Here is a 21,643-nt window from a genome sequence, read left to right as displayed (position 1 = left end):
CCTCAGAGAGGTCTTAAAGGGCAAATCTGCCAGTTCCTTCATTTTTAACTGTCAGTGTGAATGCAGCATCCTCCTGGCAAGCTATAGCCTTCTGAATCAGCATGACTTCACCAGACAGTGAGTGCGAGGGGATGTTCACCTGGTTCTTGTATGAAGTTTCAAGAAAGAAAGTATTGTTAGAGGCAGATCCATTCAGAGTCAACCATGCATGTTGGTCTAAAGTCAATTCAATGTGTGTTAACTTGAAAGTTTCAGACACCATTACAGGACTCGTCTCGGGGATCGATATCTGTGCTGTAGATTCTAGATCGTAACTCAGAATGTTGAGGTTTGCAGAGGTTCCTTTAGAGTTAAAGCAAGCTGTGAAAAAAGGGTATCTCTTTGAGCCGTTCTTGAACTCTGCAGAGGTTCTGGCGTTGTAGAGAGCGCTGCTGATTATGAATTCACCATACAGTTTTCCAAAAGATGGCACTAGAAGAGATGTCGAAATTGCAGGAATCTGACTGTCAAGCTTGTTCACAGCACTGGCAGGATGGAAGATTTCATTCAGCTTTGTGTAACCTTGGGTCTTGATCAAGCTAAGAATGTTTTGTACATCCTCAATGATGGAAAATATCAAAACCTTGATGTGTTTTGGTAGGGTTTCAACAACTTTGTCAATATGCATACCCATTACAATCAATTCGCCCAAAATATCCAAAGCCTCACTGAAACGGTTGAACATATCACTCGCTAATTTGTCCAATGCACTGATCAGACATTTCAGCTTTAATGTATTCTCTTGGTATAGAGTTTTCAAGGCATGTTTCAGCTGCACAGCTCTTCTCTCAAAGTTCAAATTGGACACAAAGTCACTTACATGATGAGGTATGTCCTGAATTTTGGAAGCAATCCCCTCTCGGTTGATGTATTTCCTCAGGGTCTCGCCCATGCTCACGAGTGTTATTCTGATGTTGTCAGGGACTTGAGAAAGACTTTCAATGAAAGGCAAGCTAATTGATTGTGTATCGGTGCTTTTGTCATACTTTAGGAAGCCAGAGACTGCAAAGTCCTGATAAGAAGTGCTGACAGTGTTGAACAGATTGGTGTGCACTTTTCCAGACCCTTCCAGCCCAAGCCGGCCTGGACTGTTGTAAGCGCTGATTTTCTGTTCAATGGCATAGTCGTTCACTTCAGCCTTAATTTTCACTTTAATCCTTTGTTCAGAGGGGATAAGCAATGTGTCAGACATGCTTTCAAATTGTGATTTAATGTTGACATTGATGACGTAGTCTAGGTTAAGGTGGGTTGAGATCTTGCATTCATGAGAGTGAGCTATGGATTGTGGTTCTGCTTGTAGAAAGACTTTTGCAATAAAATCATGACTTGCATCTCCATGCAAGAAGTATGTGTCATCCTTACCATTAACACTGGCATCAAAATTGAACCGGAATGGAATAGTTGTACCATCAGTGTTGGTGTCAAAATCAAATGATTTTGAGTTGAAACGTATATGATTTTTGATTTTACAGGAAAGTCCAGCAATATCTAGTTCAGTGTTGTGGTTAATGCGACTTCCCATGATTTCTCCAATGGTTTTGCACTGAGCAGTGGCAGTTTTGTTTTTGTAGGTGATCTCGAAGGTGTGCTTTAGCTCCTGGAGACTCAGGAGGCTTTGCAGTGAGGTTGTGCCATTGGTTCTCAGGCCATCTTTATTGAGTTTCAAAATGGCTTTGTGGACAGCTTGGTGTCCTGTGAGTTTAAAAGAGGCGTCACTGTGAATAGCTAGACAACTGATGTCCAGTGCTCCTGTGACCAGGGAATGGATACGTTCTTCAATGCTGTAAGTTGAGGTCTCTATCTTAATGCTAACTGCTTCAACACCAGCTCTGGTCTCAACCATGTTTTGGATCTTCAGGCCAAGAACCTGTGCTTTTGTATGAGAATTTAGATCAAGCTGGGATTCCTTGAAGGTTATTTTAGCAATGTTTAGCAATGTTAGAAGGTTGTCAAATGCTGTGTTGTTGGACAGAATTATCAGCTCTCCATTGGCAAAGGCTACAGCAAAGGAGTTCTGAGCCTGAAGAAGTTTTGAATCTATTTTCAGTGAAGAATTCATCTTTGCCTCTTGTCTGAAAGGGAGGACTGAGACTGATTGCAAAAGGTTTCCTGAACCATGGACTGAACCAGCCTTGAAGAATCCTTCCAGGTTTCCATCTCCAGAGATCTCCTCGGCATCAACGCCAAACTGTCCATTGTGCTCCAGCGAAATTTGCACTCCAACGTGGCTAATTACTTCAAGCTTGCTTTTGGATTTCACACTGAGTTTTTCAGCAAATTCCACTTCCCCCTCAACACCAATCGTGGCATTGATAATCTTGTGGCGAAGCACAGCCTTTACGTTAGCCTTGAGAGAATCGCCAGGTTTGGTCTCAACTAGAGCAGATCCTGTGAAATAAATAAATCAATAAGCAACCATCCAAAACAAGTGCATGCATACAGTGCATGTGGTACTTCAATTATAGGTTTACCTTCAACCTTTATGGAGAGGAGGTCAACAGGACTTGTGCCGGTGACTTCAAACTTAGCAGAATAACTTTCAGCAAGATCTCTGGCTGCAGACACAGCTGCTTCTAAGTTGTAGAAGTTGCTGTTTAGTTTTCCGGACAACTCTACCAATCCGAGAGTCGGCACAGACAGCGACACACTCCCAGGAATGAAGAACTCTGGAAGGTTAACGCTAGCAGATTCAAATTCCAGGCCGAGATGAGGTACAATCAGGTTTGGTGTGGAGAGGGTTGTGGGAAAGTTCAGATCCTTAGTGGATTTTCCACCCAAGGGCAAGGGAAGAGTGATGGTATAGTAATGCTGGCCAAAGTGATATTTAACAGCAGCCTCTCTGTTTAAAAAGCATGTGTTAATTTTAACTGGTAACTGTGAATTGAATTGAAATACTGGAGAATATGGTGACATTAACTCACGCATTCAGGAACAATCTTTCAGGAAGAGTGATCACAGGCACGGTGTGAACTCCCAAATTCTGGACATGTGTAAAAAAAAAAAAAAAGAACATTTTAAATGAAAATTAAGTCATAATATACTCACCCTGCTGTTGTTCTAATGCAGTATGCCGTTCTTTCTTTTTTAGACCACAAAAACAAGAATAAAAAAAGTCCTGCTCTCGCTTGTCCATATAATGGCAGACAATAGAAAACTTTCATAGAAAGACACAAAAGTATCAAAGAATGATTCGATGCATCACATGTCTTATATTCCAAGTGTTCTGGGGTTTACGACAGAGCTTGGTGGAAAAGAAACCGTAATTTAATGTATTATTTAACGAAAATCCTTACCTTGGCCGCTTATCTTCTGTGCTCAACTGCATGCATTCATGAGACTCTTATTAGCGACGCAGTTCACTCCGACACACAGGTTGTGAGAAATCAAGCGACATGAAATACAATCCATGTAGCCTACTTTTTTGTGTTTGTCGTAACAAAAAATGATCTCGTTCACCTCTATCATCAGACAAACTGAGTTCCAATTGAGGTCATATTTGATTCAGTAAAGAAAGTTCTTGGATACTTTTTGGGATTTATGGGTGTTGTATTTCATAATGGGTTTTAATTCATTTTGATTTCTCACAACATGTGTTTCTCTGGGTGAGTCGGAGTGAACCGCTTCGCTAATAAGAGTCTCATGAATGCAGTCGAGCACAGAAGACCAGCGGCCAAGGTCAGGATTTTTGTTAAATCAAACATAAAATTTCGGTTTGTTTTTCACCAAACCCTATCGTAAACCCCCAGAACACTTGGAGTATGTGACGTGTCACGAGGGATCATTCTGTGATGCTTTTGTATCTTTTTTAAAAAGCTTGATGCTGGTCGCTATTCACTGCAATAATTTGGACAAGAGCAAGCACTTCATTTTTAAAACATAAAATGTTCTCCTTTTGTGGTCCGAAAAAGGAAGAAGGGTATACTCCATTAACAGAACAACATCAGGGTGAGTAAATGACTTAATTTTAGCCCATTTTTAGGTGAACAATCACTTTAAGTTTAATAAGCATTTATTTATTTGGGTGTTTTCAAATGCTGATGAAAAAAAATTGAGGGAAGTTCTTACCGCAACTGCCTTTGCCAGAACATCGCGGACCTTCAACTCATTCAGGCCAATCTGGCGATCAAGAAGGCTTTTGACTGTAGCATTGATGTTGGGAATGATTCTTTGAATCTCAGATCTGACATCAGACTTCAATTCAGCCTCAATCTTTTCATTCTCTGAGAATAGATATATTGAGAGAGATAATTCACTAGAATTATACTGTCATGGTCTTACATTTCCTTATTTGAATGGCAAACTGAAATTTGAAATTTAAACTGCACAATTATTTCGCATATCTAAATTTGACCATATAACCACAATCAGACAATTCATCAATAATCACGACAGGCCTTTTTTACTGGACATGTACCATATTTCAGGATGAGTGTTTGAACAGAAGTCGTCTCTGGGAGTTTTAAGTCACTCTCAATTTCCAAAGTCAACTTCTCAACATGCTTCAGTTTTGCAGAAACTTTAGAATCAAGCTGAAGAGAATCGATAAGCAATTCTGCAGAGATGCTGTACTGCTGTCTGTTTAATATCATTACATTTCTGGCCTCATGGGAAGACAAATGATGGTTATTTTAAACATTGGTGTTTTCTCTTTTTTTCCAGTTAGGTATTTTGTTAAGCCGTCTCCAGCCTTCAGCCATCAGGCTAAACGTGACTTTGTCTGCCTCATCCTCGTATGCGTAGCTGATGGTGGCAATATACTCTGTGACCTTTTCAGATGGATCGAGCTCAACAGCAAATCTAAACACATACATAGTGTGGATGAAATGTTTGAGAAAAAGGAATTTTTCGATATCAGTATATAGATGATTTTCACTTACTTGCTGTCACCAGTGAGAGGAAAGTAAGGGGCAGCATCGTTTGACATTGCATCAGGATACTTCAGGACTGTACAGTACTTCAGTCCAGGGAAAAAAGCAGTGCATTTATTCATATTAATATACTTGCCCTTGGCAGGAATGGGCTCAGCCTTGGCACCAACAACAGACACCAGAGAATTGCTATAGATGGGGGAAAATAACAGCATTTAATGTATGTAAAATAATTTGACTTGTTTCTAGGGCTGTACGATTAATCATATTTTCATTGTGATCACAATTTTTACTTGTCTATTAATTAAGCATAAACGCAGTGACATTGGCCTGCTGTTTATTCATCCTAAAAAATAATTATTTCCATTATATTGCATTAGTAACAAGCCTCCACATTCCACAAGCTTTCCTGCTTGCGGATACCAGATGTCAAGAGTTTAAATCCTTAAACTCTTTTGTTTTGGGTAAAAAAAAAACAGAAAGAGTTGGGTTGGGGGAAAAAACGCTTGGGTTTGAAAATTACGCAATTCTTTTGGGTCTTTACCTTGACTCAATCGCTGGACTAACATAAATACATGTATTGATACTCAAGCATGCCCAAGTTCTTTTGAAGTCTAAAGTAACGTGTTGCCCATTTTTGTAGTGACATTTGATCATGGAAAAAGTGTCTGGAACAAAATTAATATCAAACTGCATTACACATAACTTGCGATGAAGGACAGGACCTTTTTCTGGGTGGTCCCAGTAGTGTTTATTTAACAGTAGACTGGTGCTTTCCTAATCTGGTGAAACCCACATTGGTTGTTAACTGAGAGCATTGCATATGTGGCCATCCAAGATCAGCCCTTATGAGTTCATGAGGAGAACTCTAATAATTTAATTCAAGCATAGTTTAGAGAATGAATGCTTTGGTAGTGAAACCAAGTTTTATTTGTATGACCATTTCTTACCCACCAGAGACAACGGTGATGACCGCAGGCAAAATAATTTTGTATGTTTTGGTGAAGAGAGACTTTAACGGATCCTGTTCTTTTCTGACAAGACTCAAATTACAATAAATGTGCATGTTTAAATTAATTTGAGGTAAATTATTGCCTCAATTTCAGGTCTAGTCTGCAGCCTGCTACATAAAATATTGAGCTATACTGAATGATCTTGCAGTGTGTGCAGGATATTAAAAGCCTTTATTATATAACTTTCTCTTTATAATGATTAAAAATTTTGGAATAAACCAGCTATTGCTGATAAAGGCTTCCATATCATTGCAACATAATCCTGCATATCAAACACTTGAGTCAGTCTGAATACACGTCTGTTGCCATGAGAAATCCAAGATGTGTTTTAAAAAAAACAATACAGAATAGCCAAAACATCCACTATTATATTCACATAATGAAGCATAAAACAAAGGCTGAATTCGGAACGGCAGAAATAGGACTAGTAAACTATTCTGAATTCAGCTCAATATGTGCATTCAATATATGTTCAAAATGGGTGGGAAAAAAAGGAAAATTGAATCTTAAGAACAAATGAAAACCCCCATGTGCATAAACTCCCACTCATACAAGTCTGGAGAATCATGACTGTTAATGAAGAGGGAGTGATTATCATTAATTAGCCAAAGTCTGTAGAGTACAAAAAGACCAAAGGGCAGCATTTCAGCAGTGTGGAGGACGAGCGATCGATTGACACGAGGAGGAGAATGGCGGCATCTGGAGGAAAGGAGCATAGACAATTGTCTGTTGATCGAGGACATCAGGCGGTTGGCAACAACTGGGCTGGGAATGGACAGGGGTCAGGAAGTGACGGATCAGGAAGTGAGGATGGGGAGATGGATGTTGGAAGCGGGAAATTGGAAGAATGGAAAGTAGTAAAGAAAAAACGTAAAAGTAAAGATAGAGACGAATCAGATTGTATTGACATCGACAAGGGGAGAACAATGGTGAAAAGGAGTGAAGATGAATTCAAGGTATTTATCAAGCTGTTGCAAGAGGGGACTACTTTTGATGAGTGGAGTCCAACCCTACTAACCAAAACTTTACACAAAGAAATTGGGGAAATTAGGAACGCTAAAAAATTGAGAAATGGTTCTTTACTGGTAATATGTAAAAGTGTGGAGCAACAACAGAAAGCAATAAAGATAAATAAATTGAATGGAAAGCGAGTGAAGTGTTCAATGGTGTATGACAAGAAGCTTGTTAGAGGTGTAATCACAGGGATTCCTCTGAGTGAGTCAGTTGATTCAGTGAAAAAAGGAATAAACAATGTGAAGGTCAGGGAAGCAAAACGACTAAAAATTAGAAGGAATGGAAATATCTGTGACAGTCTTTCAATCTTGATAACTTTTGAGGAAGAAAATCTTCCAGGAAAAGTCTTTATTGGATACATGAGCTACGATGTCAGGGTTTACATTCCACCACCACTGCGGTGTTTTAAGTGCCAAAGGTATGGGCATGTAGCTGCGATATGTAAGGGAAAACAAAGGTGTAGTAAATGCAGTGGTGAACATGAATACGGAAAGTGTGAAGAGGGGGCAAAGTTAAAATGCTGTAATTGTGGAGGGGAGCATAGTGCAGCATATGGTGGATGTGAAGCTAACAAAAGAATGAAGGAGGTACAGCGAATTAAAGTAGTTCAAGGGGTCTCATATGCAGAAGCAACTAAGAAAGTTCAAAAAGTGGTGCCTGTTGAAATAATAAAGGAGAGGACTAAAGAGGTAGGGGAATGTGTAAAGTGTGATAAACTAAAAGAAGAAACACTGATTGTGAACAAAGGAGATTTTGTGATCTTCATGGCTGAGATAATCAATTGTTCTGCGCAGACCAGTAGTAGGACTGAAAGAATCAAAATAATTGTTAAATCAGCCGAAAAATACTTGGATGTAAAGGGAATGAATTGGGAAAGAGTTAGAGATATTCTTAAGGATGAAGAACAACATTCACAGACATGGATTGGGGCTGCATAATGGTTTTAATTATACTCCAGTGGAATGCTAGGAGTCTAATTGCAAATGGTCAAGAATTTAAGGTATATGTTGAAAATTTAAAAGATAAACCTAATATTATTTGTGTACAAGAGACCTGGCTAGTGCCCAGGTTGGATTTTGTAATTAAGGGATACAATTCGTTAAGAAGAGATAGGGATATGGGTAAAGGAGGAGGAGTTGCAATTTTTATACAAAGAGGACTTCAGTATAGAGAGATTAAGAAGGGGAATGACTTGGAATACATTGCTACAGAAGTAAGGTCAAGTGAGGATAAGGTGACAATAATACATTTTTATAATCCATGTAGACCAGTGGAGAAAAAACAACTTGAGAACATTTGGAAGGATTTAACAGGGAAAATTATCTGGTGTGGGGATTTTAATGCACATAGTACATTATGGGGAGAGAAGGATGATGGGAATGGAAATGTAGTTGAAGAATTTATGGAAGAAAAAGAGTTAGTGTGTCTGAATGATGGTTCTGGTACAAGAATAGATGTGGCAAGAGGCACAGAGTCAGCAATAGATCTTACTATTGTCACAAAAACAATTGCAGATAAATGTGAATGGGAGGTAGTGAAGGAAAGTACGGTAGGGAGTGATCACTATCCTATTAGAATTCAGATAGGAATGGAAGTAGGGAATGAACATGAAGTAAGAGAAGAGAGGTGGATTCTAGAAAAAGCAGATTGGAATAAGTATAGAGAAGCTAGCGATGAGTTATTATCTATTGATAAAAATCTAGATATTGAGGAATTATGTTATAAAATTAGTAATAGTATAATTATTGCAGCAGGAGTATCAATTCCAAAAACTAAGCCTAAGACATTAAATAAAATAGTTCCGTGGTGGTCAAAAGACTGTAAGGAAGCAATTACAAATAGAAATAGAGCATTTAAAGAGTTAAAGAGAACACACAATTTTCAGAATTTAGTTCAATATAAAAGAACCCAGGCAAAAGTCAGGAAAATAATAAGGCAAGCTAAAAAAGAGTACTGGAAGAGGTTCTGTGATTCTATTGGGAGAACTACTCCAGTGGGGAGAATTTGGAATATGATTAAAAAAATGAAAGGGAATGGAAGGGAATATGGATATCCTATGCTGATTGAGGGGCAAAGAACTATCACTAGTAATAAGGAAAAAGCAGAAGTTATAGCAAAAATATTCGTCAAGGTGCATAGTTCAGGAAATTTAAATAATGAGGAAAAGAGAGGAAGGAAAGAAACAGTTGGAAAATATCAGTATGTGTTTGGCAATGAGGATAGTGAGGGAGGGGAATTGGATGTATTGTTTACAAAGTCAGAACTCAACATGGCATTGAGGAAAGCAGGTAAGACATCGCCAGGGAGAGATAAAATCTGTTATTCTATGTTGGACAACTTAAGTGATAAGGGGAAGGATGTTTTGTTAAATCTTTATAATAAAGTATGGATAGAGGGATGTATTCCTAGAGCATGGAAGGAGTCTATAATTGTTCCTATTAGGAAACATGGGAAGGATCCCCAAATAGCAAATAATTATAGACCTATTGCGTTAACGTCCCAGATGGGAAAAACTATGGAGAGAATGATAAATGACAGGCTTAAGTATTGGATAGAAACAAAAGGATTGATGCAAAATTATCAAAGTGGATTCAGGAAAGGTAGAAGTACCATGGATCCTATTGTATGCCTTGAAGATATAATAAGGAAGGCTCAGGTGAATAAAGAATCTGTAGTGGTAGTGTTTTTTGATATCGAAAAAGCATACGATATGTTGTGGAAAGAAGGCATGCTGATTAAACTAAAACTATTGGGAATTAAGGGAAAGATGTTTAGGTGGATGGAAGGGTTTTTATCTGATAGAGTAATTCAAATTAAAATAAATGGGAAAGTAAGTGAAAGTTACAGTGTGGAAAATGGTGTTCCACAAGGGAGCATTATCAGTCCACTTTTATTTTCAATCATGATTGATGATGTTTTTAAGGATGTACAAAATTCAGTCGGGGTAGCATTGTTTGCAGACGATGGAGCAATGTGGAAAAAGGGAAGGAATATAGATTTTGTGGTGGATAAGATGCAACAAGCAGTAAATAGAGTCCAAGAGTGGGCTATTCAATGGGGGTTTAGAATCTCAATAGACAAAACAAAGACGTTATTTTTCTCTAGGAAGAAAATAGATTTGAATGTAAAAATCAAATTATCTGGAGTAGAATTAGAACGAGTGGAATTCTTTAAATATTTGGGAATTTGGTTCGACAAAAGACTAACTTGGACAATGCATATCCAGAAAATGATTGATAAATGTAAGAAAGTGTTGAATGTGATGAGATGCTTGCGTGGAGTAGAATGGGGAGCAAGCAGACCTGCGTTGAAAGCTATTTATTCAGGGATGATCAGGTCGGTATTTGATTATGGGTGTATAGTGTATGGATCTGCTGCCAAAACTTTATTAAAGAAACTAGATGTAATCCAGAACCAAGGTTTGAGGTTATGCTGTGGGGCATTTAAGACCTCGTCAGTGGCAGCAATCCAGGTAGAGATGGGGGAGATGCCGCTACATCTAAGAAGAGACCAGCTATCTCTTGTGTATTGGGCAAATCTGAGAGGTCATACTGAAAAACATATGAGTCAGACAGTTTTATGGGAATGTCAAGAGAGAGAGAATAATCTAATCAAAAGTTTTGGATGGACAATAAGGCAGAAGATAATAACAATTGGAATTAGTACATTAAAGATAAGCCCTACAGTGGTATTTCCAGTTGTACCTCCTTGGCTGCTGTCGGAAGTTCCAGTTGACTTAGGATTATTGGAGGAAAAGGAGGTTAATGGAGTGGATCGTTGCAGGACTCAGAATTACATAAATAGTAAATATAAAGAAGGAATTATTTTATATACTGATGCATCAAAGCAGAAAGATAAGAAAATGGGAATTGCTTATGTTATCCCTAAATTAAATATTGAATATGCTAAAAGAATTAATGATGATTTAGCAGTATATACAGCAGAAATGGTGGCAATATGGATGGCAATGATGTGGATAGAGAGCAATAAACCTAAGCAAGTTGTGATTGCGTCAGACTCCAGTTCAGCATTAATAAGTCTCAAGCATTGTCACTCTGAGTCTAGACAGGATATAGTGTTTGAAATAATCCATTTAGCTAACAATCTTCTAAAGTCTGGTATTAGTACTACATTTATATGGGTGCCAGCTCATATAGGTGTAGGAGGTAATGAGTTGGCAGACAAATGTGCGAAGAAAGCAGCAGAGAATTCTTTTATAGAGATGGATATTAAATACAGTAAAGCTGAAGTTAAAAGTATAATTAAAACTAAAATTAATGAAAAATGGCAGTTTCTTTGGGACAATGAACAAAATGGGAGATACTTGTATAGTATTCAAGGAAAAGTGGGAAAGAGCAGGAATACATACAGAAAAGGGCGCGAAGAAGATGTGGTGTCTAGAATAAGATTAGGACATACAGGTTTAAATAGAACGTTATTTATAATGAATAAGCATGTTGATGGAAAATGTGAATATTGCAATAGTCAAGAGACAGTAGAACATGTAATTATGAATTGTCCTAAATACCATCAAGCTAGACAAAGATTGTTATCACAACTAGGTGAGAATCAGATTTCCCTAAATGTACATGATATAATGCAAAGAGAGTCTGGAGAAATGTGTTTTAATTTTTTGTTTTCTTTTTTAAAGACAACTGGGTTAATTAAAAGAATGTAAAAAGGTTAGTCTGATTCGTTTACAGTGTAGGAGTCTGACTCATTGATCCACACTCCAGTCCAGATGGTGGCGGTAATGCACCAAAAAGCTGGTTGCCAACCGCCATAGAAAGAGAAGAAGAAGAAGAAGAAGAAGATTTCAGCAGTGTGACTAGCTGTTGAACAATGGCAAGAAGTTGGTGTGCTGTTCAGTCTCTGGCACTTTGTGTTTGGTTCTGTGCTTTCTGTCATGCTCTTCCGAAGTGGAGTGATCTGCCCCAGAGTCGTCAAGCTCTGACGTTCCAGCAAACTGACCAGTGGTTTCAAAAGCCAGTTCAACAGCAAGCTAGTCAACAGTTTCCTCAGCCGGTTCAACAGCAAGCTAGTCAGTGGTTTCCACAGCAGGTTCAAAAGCCAGTTCAACAGCAAGCTAGCCAACAGTTTCCTCAGCTCGTACAAAAGCCAGTTCAACAGCAAGCTAGCCAACAGTTTCCTCAGCTGGTACAAAAGCCAGTTCAACAGCAAGCTAGTCAACAGTTTCCTCAGCAGTTTCAACCGTCAGTTCAACAACAAGCTAGTCAGCAGTTTCCTCAGCAGTTTCAACCGTCAGTTCAACAAGCAAGTCAACAGTTTCAACAGTCAGTTCAACAACAAGCTAGTCAACAGTTTCCTCAGCAGGTTCAACAGCAAGCTAGTCAGCAATTTCAACTTAAGCAGCCAGTGGCACAGGCAGAGAACCTTGACAAATGTACTGTAGCTGATTATGAGCAGATCCAATGTGGACCACCTGGTATCAGTGGTGCTGAGTGTGCTGCTATCAACTGCTGCTTTAATGGCCAGCAGTGTTATTATGGGAAGGCAGGTAAGAGTGTAGTCAATGTAGAGGCATTCATGTTAAACTGATCCTCAGCAATAACCTGCTCTTGTAACTCTTTCCAGTAACTGTCCAGTGTATAAGAGATGGGCAGTTTGTGGTAGTGGTGGCTAGAGATGTTACGCTGCCTCGATTGAGCCTGGATTCAGTCCGTCTCCTGGGTGGAAATGATCCAGCTTGCAGTCCTGTGGGATCCACACCTTTCTTTGCTATATACCAGTTCCCTGTCACTGCGTGTGGCACAAGCATGATGGCGAGTAGCTGCTTGTGGTTTTATTCTGCATGGCTTAGAATGGATTGGATGCCAACCGTGTTACTATTTGCAGGAGGACAGTGGATATGTGGTGTATGAAAACAGAATGACCTCCTCATATGAAGTGGGTATCGGACCACTTGGTTCCATCACAAGGGACAGCCATTTTGAGTAAGTGATGTATGCTTTATCGTAAATGTGAATCATTGACAAATGCTACAAGCTCACTGTTTGTTGTCCAGGCTTCTCTTCCAGTGTAGGTACTCTGGTACATCTGTGGAAGCTCTGGTTGTGGAGGTCAACACTGTTCCTCCACCTCCACCAGTAGCTGCTCCTGGACCCCTCAGGGTGGCGCTTAGACTGGCAAATGGTCAATGTGTCACCAAAGGCTGTGCAGAAGGTAAGTGTTTGTCCCGAGTATGCCTAAAGCCTTTCTAAAACTCCAGTTTCTAGTTAAACACTGCGTTCTTCCTCAGGGGACGAGGCATACACGTCCTACTACAGTGATGCTGATTATCCAGTTACAAAAGTCCTGCGGGAGCCTGTGTATGTTGAGGTGCACATTTTGGAGAGGACCGACCCCAACATTGTCCTGATGCTGGGACATTGCTGGGCCACATCAACCCCCAGTCCACTCAGTCTACCCCAATGGGATCTTCTGGTTGATGGGTGAGTAAGGCCAGTCTTTATCCATCTAGTGTGCTGTAAGGCATTTCTGACTGCCTCTTTGCCTTTCAGATGCCCTTACCAGGATGATCGTTACCTGACCACATTGGTTCCAGTGTCTGGATCATCTGGTCTTCAGTTCCCGACCCACTACAAGCGCTTTGTTGTGAAGATGTTCACATTTGTAGATCCAGCATCACTGGCTCCTCTGCAGGAAACTGTATGCTCTGCAGCCTTACCTCAACCCTTAATATTAGTGCTTTTTACAGTGAATTCTATGGCTTAACCCTTTGCCCCTGTGTTAGATCTTCATCCACTGTAGTACAGCGGTGTGCCATCCCTCCTCTGGCTCCTGTGAGCAAGGCTGCAGTCGGAAAAGTGAGTGCTTGCTGTATTCTGACTTCGGGAACTGTGAATTTCTTATTTAAATGCTAATGCTTCTACCACTTCTACAGGAAGGGACACTCCCATCAAGACTCTCTCTAGTGGGCAAACTGTGGTGTCTAGTGGAGAAGTTAAACTGGTCATGTGAATTTAATTTAATAAATTTCATGAAACCCAACAGTCTCTCTGGTATTGATTTTCAACTGGAGTTGGATCTTTCATGACTGTTCTCAGTTTTATTTATTGGGCCACACTACTAAAATCAAGTTAAAATGTTCCTTTAGCATGGTTGTTCATTCTGACTGGGGTGTTTGACTTGAACTGAACAAGCCAAGTTTATGCCCTAGCCACTTTACTGTACTCGTCAAGCTATAGTTGTTAACCTGGGCCCCTATGCTTCTGTATAGCTCAGTATTTTGTTGCAGGGTGCAGACTTGTTTTTTTCAACCATTTATTTCTGCTAAGGAATAAAATGTATAAAGGTAAGGACTTTTCTTAGTATCACAATTCTTTTCTTGCAATTGAGTTTACATCTCACAATTTTGACATCATAATCAACTTGACTCTCTTGGTCAAATGAAAGTGTATTAATTCTGATGAACTGTAAAAAATTCAAATGAGAATAATCATGATTATCAGTTTAACCATTATTGCAGAGCCCTACTCCTATGTGAAGGGCTTTTAAATCCTTTATGCATTGATAATCCAGTTTCACTTACGTGACGCTGATGAGCTCAATTGGCCCACGAGGAGCTGGAATGGAGAGCCTGAGCTTGCTGTCAGTCACAGAGAGCTTCACTCTAACACTGCTCTCATGATAGATGTTCGTGTGCATCTCCAGACCAGAGTGAACATAGTTGGGGAAGTGAGTCCCAATCTCAGTCACAAACTCAATGCCAGCAGACAGGGTCAAAGCTAATTCCTTCTGTGTAGTAGTCAATTCATGTTAGTATACTACCAGTCAAAAGTTTGGATTAAGATTGTTTTAGTATTTATTTGAATAAAAAAAATTAAAATATTACAATGTAAAACAGCTGTTTTCTATGTGAATATACTATAGTAAACTTTAATAAGGGGCCAAGCGCCTATAGTTTTTCTTTTTCTTATTCCTCCCGAATGGGAGTCTATGGCAGCCCAACTAACGGAACATAGTAAAATTATGGAGTTTGGCAACACTGGTAGGGATAGTAAAGAATAGTTATTGGATCAATTTACGAGTCTTTAGGACCAACTCTATAGCGCCACCACCAGTTTTGAAATGGTTATAAAGTTTGAACCTTTTGTTCTAGAAAAATGAAACTTAGTACACCGGATTTCTCTCATTATGCAGATCACATTCAATATCTTACATTAAGACTCTGCCCATTACAGTAGTGGCCATTTTGAAAAGTACAGTATTCTGTTTTTTTAACTGCTCCTTTAAATTTTGATCAATTCTTACGAAAATTGGTTCAGATGTGATCTTCAGAGATGGGATGCATTACATTTGTATCTAGCAGGCAGAGTAAATTTGAATATCTTACCTAGATTCTAATACTTATTTTAGTCCCTTCCAGTTTTTGTCCCAAAAACATTTTTTTTCTTTTTTGTAAATAAACCCATACTATCATTCTTGTGGGGGGCAAGGAACCCTAGAATTCGTAAGGAGCTCCTCGAAAGGCAAAGGCCCAAGGGAGGCTTAGCTCTTCCTAATCTTATGGGCTACTACTGGGCTGCAAATCTTCAAAAAATTATTTGTTGGAATACTTCCCCTGATGTTGATTGGTGTAAGGTGGAGGCAAATACTTGTATTTCTACATTGCTTTCTGGTGTAAGGTGGAGGCAAATACTTGTATTTCTACATTGCTTTCTGCTCTAATAACAATGAAGCTACCATTCTCTCCCTCTAAATACTCTTCAAGCCCAGTAGTACGTTCTACGCTTAAAATATGGTCACAGTTTAGACAAAGGCATAAACTCAGCAACTCTTCTAAGCTAAGCCCTCTCCGTAAAAAACATTTGTTTCCTGCTGGTAAAATAGATCTCACATATGCACAATGGCAGAGGGTAGGCTTGGCCGGGTGTAGTGATTTTTACATAAACAACACCTTTGCCAGTTTTAATGACCTCTCAGAGAAATTCCAATTGGCACAGTCCAACCTAACGTTACTTTCAAATCTACTTTTCCTGACTTGCCACCTACTTCACTATTGGATAAAATTCTACTGTCTCCTACTTTTCTTAAAGGTCAAATTGCAGCAATAAATAAGATGGTTATGTCCTCAAATGATGTTTTAATTGACAGAATAAGAGGTAAGTGGGTAAAGGACATAGGAAGTGAAATACCTGACGAAATTTGTGATGAGGCTTTTAATAGAGTAAATGGATCTACCTCTTGCGCACGCCTCAGCCTTATACAACTTAAAGTCCTCCATCGTGCCTATTACACAAAATGCAGACTTTCAAAAATTTACCCAAATGTTGATGACTTGTGTGATTGATGCAAAGGTGACAAGGTAGACATTTTTCTTATGTTTTGGGCTTGTCAAAAGCTGAGTGACTATTGGACATTCATATTTAAAACATTAAATGAGGCCTTTAGCTTAGATATAAAACCCAGTGTTGAAGTTGCTATTTTTGGAGTACCAGAACATGGATTGACAAATAAAGTAAAAAATGTTATTGCTTTTGCCACCTTATTAGTGAGAAGGAGAATATTATTGGAGTGGAAGTCAACAAACCAGCCTAAAGCCTAAATGTGGTTATGTGATCTAGTAACATACTTAAAATTAGAGAAAATTAAATATTTAATGAAAGGATCGGTCGAAAATTTGTAGAAGAATTGGTTTTTACACATTTTGAGAAGATGAAGACTCTCCCACTTATTGATCAATGTTAAATATGACCACCAATTGTGGTTTTTGTTTTATAATTGTTTACGGACCACGAATATGTCCGAAATTTTTATTATTGGCTATGTATGTATATATGTTTTTTTTTATTTTAAATTTATTTTAAATTGAATTTAATTGTGATTACTATTACTACTGTTGTCTTATCTTGTATGTAATGTATCCCCTTTCGGCGGAAAGGGTTATAATGGGGGGAAAGTTCTAATTTTAATTGTATGAAGCTTTCTGTAAATGCTTTGAAAAAGTTTATAAATAAATTATAAATAATAATAATAATAATAATAATTGGTTCAGATGATCTTTGGACTGAGCCGCACAGAAATGAATGAACAGATTTTTTTTTAATTCATTTTTGTTCAAAGTGATGATGTCAGAAACTTAAGGAGGTCAACCCAAAATTGGTTCTGAGGCTTTATCTTGGCTAAACTTTGATCAATCGAAACGAAAATTGGTACGCTTTATCAAGGGTATGTCCTGAAGGTACCCGAGAAGTTTGAACACAGTGTCACCTTGTGTTCCAGAGATACAAATTTTTTGCAAAAATGCTTGTAACTTTTGAAAACATTGTTTAAAATTTGATTTATGCCATTATGTACCTTGGTTTTTGCCGATTCCGATTTTCCAACAAATGAAGCAAATGAAAAACTGTTGACAAAATTTGCTCAATTTTGCAAAAAATTGGCTCAGATGATCTTTGGACCAAGCCGCACAGAACAGAATGGATTTTTTATATTCACCACCGTTCCCAAGATATTCGTCTTCAAAGTTGACCTTGCTAATTGGTTAGCATGCTAACCAGATGCCATTCTTTCTAATGTGGCTCTTCAGCTATCAGGTTAACCTGTTAAAGTTACATTAGCATTAAACTAGCTTAGCATGCTAATCTGGTTAACATGCTAAGTAATGCTGTTGTGTCCTCAGTCTCACACCTCTCAAGGCTCTCCTCTGCAGTTCGGCGAGTCAGCATCAACTGAGTAGCGCAAGTTGCTAAACCCCGTGCCATGAGCCCCGAACCTCTCAGGTCGTGGGTTTGAATCCTGTGCAGCGTACTGTGGCCAGAAGTGGTGCAAAAGTTGCTTCTGTTTCAGACATGTTGTCTATCTGAGAAGGAACTCATAAAATATAACATGTGGTTCATTTATATATACATATATTTTGAGTTAATTCTCAATTGAGTTGACCCTGACCCAGAGATTAAAGGCTCAAACTTTATAATTATAATTATATGTAATGTTGCGTCATTTCAATTCCTTTATTATCTAAGGGTTGTACTATTCTTTCTTCCTCTTTGATTAAAAATAAGTGTGTTTTGTTCATACTTATAGAATTTTGTATAAAAATTCTGTGTTCTGTTAATTTTGAGTTCATTTTCACCTGTACTTCTGAACCAGCTGTTTTTCCATGCATGTTCAATTTCAGCAGTTTTTTTTCTGCTCTGCATTGCGCTACAGCCACTTCTGAGAAAAATCGCTGCTTGCAGCTATATTTTATTCCTGTGATCAAAGCTACATTTTCAGCATCATTACTGCAGTCTTTAGTGTCATATAATCCTTCAGAAAACATTCTAATATGATGATTTGATGCTCAAGTAATATTTCTGATTATCATCAGTGTTCAGTCATATTTTTGTGGAAACCGTAAAAAACTACCATTTAAAAAATTTCAAAAGTAAGATTTTAAAAAGTGAAAATAAAACTATACTTTTATACAAATAGGCATTAAACTGCTCAAAAGTGACATTAAAAGTGTGTGGAGGTGGGGACTAATCTGCATATTCATGATTCCATACTAAATGGCACAAGGGTGTTGAGTTACATTGAAGCTATTTTTAAGGCACAAAGATATTATTTTCACGGGATTTTATTTTTTAAATATATAATTTTGATTATCAAAGATGAGTTTTAAAGGATAAAATAATTGACTTCACTTTAAATCTCAAGATCAATCTTTTGCTCAATGCTTTTCTCTGTAGATGCATGGAGAAAACTTTACTACGTATTTTTTGTAGAGCCTCCCAACCAATAAACAAAATAATCTTTGGGCTTTGATACTTTTGTTTAGAAACAAAGTCTCAGCTTTCAAATTTTGTCAATTTCATCACAAAATTCAAACAATAAATGTGGATTTGTGTGGTGACAGATCACTGAACTGCCTCTTTTCTACTAGTTACTAGCAAATAAACATCAGTGAAAATCAGAAAGAACAGAAAAACTTACTGAAATCAATCATGTCTCATGTAATCAGTGTTTCAACCACAGAAAGACATCAATAAAACAGTTTGAGAACAATGTCACGTAGTTACATTTACCTCAGAAAAGCCATTCAATTACCATAAACTTGATAGTCAGCTAGAAAAATTCCTTTTGATAAATATTTGCACTATATGACATATTCATTATATTTTTACTTATCCTGTTGTCTTCATTATGTAACGTATGTTTGAATAAATCTGTCACGAAAACTATGTTTTGAGAAGCCTACAGCACACAGAAGAGATTGAGATTGGAATCCAGCTGTGAAGAAATACATCCATTTGCAACTTTCACTACATTTAATACCTGTCTCTTCTTCCTATCGTTTCCCATGAACGGCAGCATGTTGTCCAAGACCTCATTGAGTTCAACGGGCATCTTGTCGGTGGCATATAAGGTGGTCTTCATGATAGTATCTGGGAAGAATCCATCGTCACCAAAGATAGCCTCCACAATGGGCTCAAAGCCCTTTCCCTCCATGCCAATCTGAAAGCAAGAATCTAAGACATTAGGGCTGGTTGATTATGGCAAACAGAATTTGGCAAAAAAAAATTATTTCATAGGGCCATAATCAAGGAAATGTTGGAGTTTTATTGAACTCTGTACCTCAATCAAGTCCAAATCAAACCCAAAAGCATTCAAGGTCATCTCCAGCATGACCTCCCTTGGAAGTTCTTTAGGAGATTCAAAGATCATGTTTCCCTGTAAAGATCCAAGTCTGAAGTACCGAGAGAGTTCGTTTGGTTCCATGAGCATTTCAATTTCATTGCCTTGAAAGGCCTCTCGAATCTTCAGTCTCAAGCTAGGGAGTAAACAAAACAAGATTACCTTTTCTTCTGAAAATTAGATTAGGTTCTTATTCTTCCTATAATTTTTTTTACTTAATCCATTTTCTCTGGTGCGGTAGAGCTCAAGATGTTGCTGATATGAGAGGTGATGAAGCTCTTGACCTGAGGATTTTCCTCAACAAGGAGAGCCGCTGCCAGTTGAGCGAGTTCAGCAGGCGTGGGGTTCTTCATCAAGATGAGATACGCAGCTACACGCTTCTGTACGGACGCGACTCTGTCCAGAACAGCATGCATGAGCACCTCTCGGCCCTGTAAAACCCATGAAATGAGTCTCATTAGCTGTTTCTACCCATCTATTTTTGGGATATTACTGGATGGAAACCCCAAGATGCAGATAAATTCTAAAAATGTTCATAAAAAAAGTATGCACTTATTGAGGTGGATTTTTTTTATCCAAAAAGAAGACATACGCATAAACATTTACAGAATAAATTCCTCTATGCACAACAAAAAAACTCGACTTGGCTCAACAGAAGATGTGATTGGATAACTGGACTAACCAGCGGACCAATCACATCACAGCATCTCAGATGTTGGTTTGATCTGAAATGCCTAAGCCAAAGTCTGTCATCAGAATAATTTGGTTTAATTCCCTCCTTGAAGCATCTCACATGATTGCGTTCAGAAAACAACAGGAATCCGAACGCAAGATAACTTAATATCACCAAGAAATTTATGATGTACGGATATAAAGAGTCATAAGTTTCTTACCCAATTGCAGCATTTTTATTACAGATATTTTGCAGCAATTTCCCAGGAAGTGACGATTTTGTTTTCTATCACACATTGGCAGTATAACTTAAATCCACAACTTTGGATGGAAACATAGCTAATTACCGTTAATCAAGCTGTTCTGAGACACTGTGTGCTGCACGCGTTTAAATGAACATAGTGCCTCCCTCTGAAACCGGTCTATCCTGTATTTTCTTCAAAATATATCATAATATACATCACAAAATATCGCAATGTCAGTATTTTCTAATATTGTGCGGCTTATTTTATACTGACTTCAAACTCAGCAAGAGTTGTGGGTGTAAGGAACTCAGCTTTTTGGAAATATTAATAATCAATAATATCTTGTTATTATTAATTATAAATATTTTGGTCAGTTAATTGGATTGACTTGATGTGGCTGAATTAATATTACAATCAATTAATCAGTTCTTCCAACGAACTCTTTTGATTATTCATTTATTCTAAGAAAAGGGTATCTTCCATGGCCACAGAATAATAATTATTTCTTCGCCTGTACAGTACTTTGAGCCAGTAGCAAAAACCGTGATCGAAAAGTGACTTGTATTGCAAACAAAACAGAACCAAATACATATTATGTACAAGTTTTATTAACTAAATATAGATATTTATATGAATATAAATAAACTAAACAACATACACACATGAATACATAAATATGTTAGTGATTGGATGAAATTGGAAACCGGAAGAGGGTCTATGAGAAGAACCATCAGAATTTCATTTTCACATTTCATTGAATTGAATACTTGCATTTGTAATGGGAACAATTCTTGAAGTTGTTGAAAATTGAAGTCGTTGATGGTTCCGGCAGTGTCAAGTGGAAGTTGGTTGAGCGTTCTCTTTCTCCAGGAACGCATGGCTGGTTTGGTCAAGGCCTGGGACTCTGTTGAGGCCACGCCGAGCACCCAGGAGAAGTGAGGAAGTCGGAAGGATGGGTGATTGGAGTCGTTGTTGGTTGGAGTCTTTGTTCCAAAACTCTTGAGATTGTCCTTGGTTCTTTGTGAGAGAGTCATATCTCTCCTGCCTGAGCCCATATCTGGTTGGATCGAGGCCTGCTGGGCCCTGGGGCCCCCGTGGAGGGGGAGGGGGTTCCCCAGTATAACCAGAACAGTGTTGCGGCTGGATGAAA

At 38.3% G+C, this 21,643-nt stretch overlaps 2 protein-coding genes across 2 annotated transcripts; one reads left to right on the top strand and one right to left on the bottom strand.

Annotated features, from left to right (window-relative positions):
- Positions 1-13: 13 nt before the first annotated feature.
- LOC143747485 (apolipoprotein B-100-like) lies at positions 14-20,034 on the bottom strand. The gene is made up of 11 exons (XM_077240275.1): positions 19,802-20,034; positions 19,517-19,718; positions 19,217-19,396; positions 14,487-14,692; positions 4,917-5,096; positions 4,717-4,836; positions 4,454-4,635; positions 4,105-4,259; positions 2,961-3,019; positions 2,511-2,878; positions 14-2,427 (listed from the first exon to the last, which is right to left on the bottom strand). Exons 1-11 carry the CDS (start codon positions 20,032-20,034, stop codon positions 14-16), a joined length of 4,299 nt encoding a protein of 1,432 aa, XP_077096390.1.
- On the top strand, positions 11,770-13,411 carry LOC143747458 (zona pellucida sperm-binding protein 4-like). The gene is made up of 5 exons (XM_077240241.1): positions 11,770-12,452; positions 12,530-12,717; positions 12,791-12,888; positions 12,960-13,117; positions 13,194-13,411. Exons 1-5 carry the CDS (start codon positions 11,777-11,779, stop codon positions 13,388-13,390), a joined length of 1,317 nt encoding a protein of 438 aa, XP_077096356.1. The 5' UTR covers positions 11,770-11,776; the 3' UTR covers positions 13,391-13,411.
- Positions 20,035-21,643: the final 1,609 nt, after the last annotated feature.

This window comes from Siphateles boraxobius, unplaced genomic scaffold, assembly GCF_051911475.1.
Source record: "Siphateles boraxobius isolate OS27281-9 unplaced genomic scaffold, OSU_SipBor_1 222, whole genome shotgun sequence".
Lineage (NCBI taxonomy): Eukaryota > Metazoa > Chordata > Actinopteri > Cypriniformes > Leuciscidae > Siphateles > Siphateles boraxobius.
The sequence above is the reverse complement of the archived record's forward strand: the minus strand, read 5'-3'. Positions and strand labels throughout refer to the sequence as shown.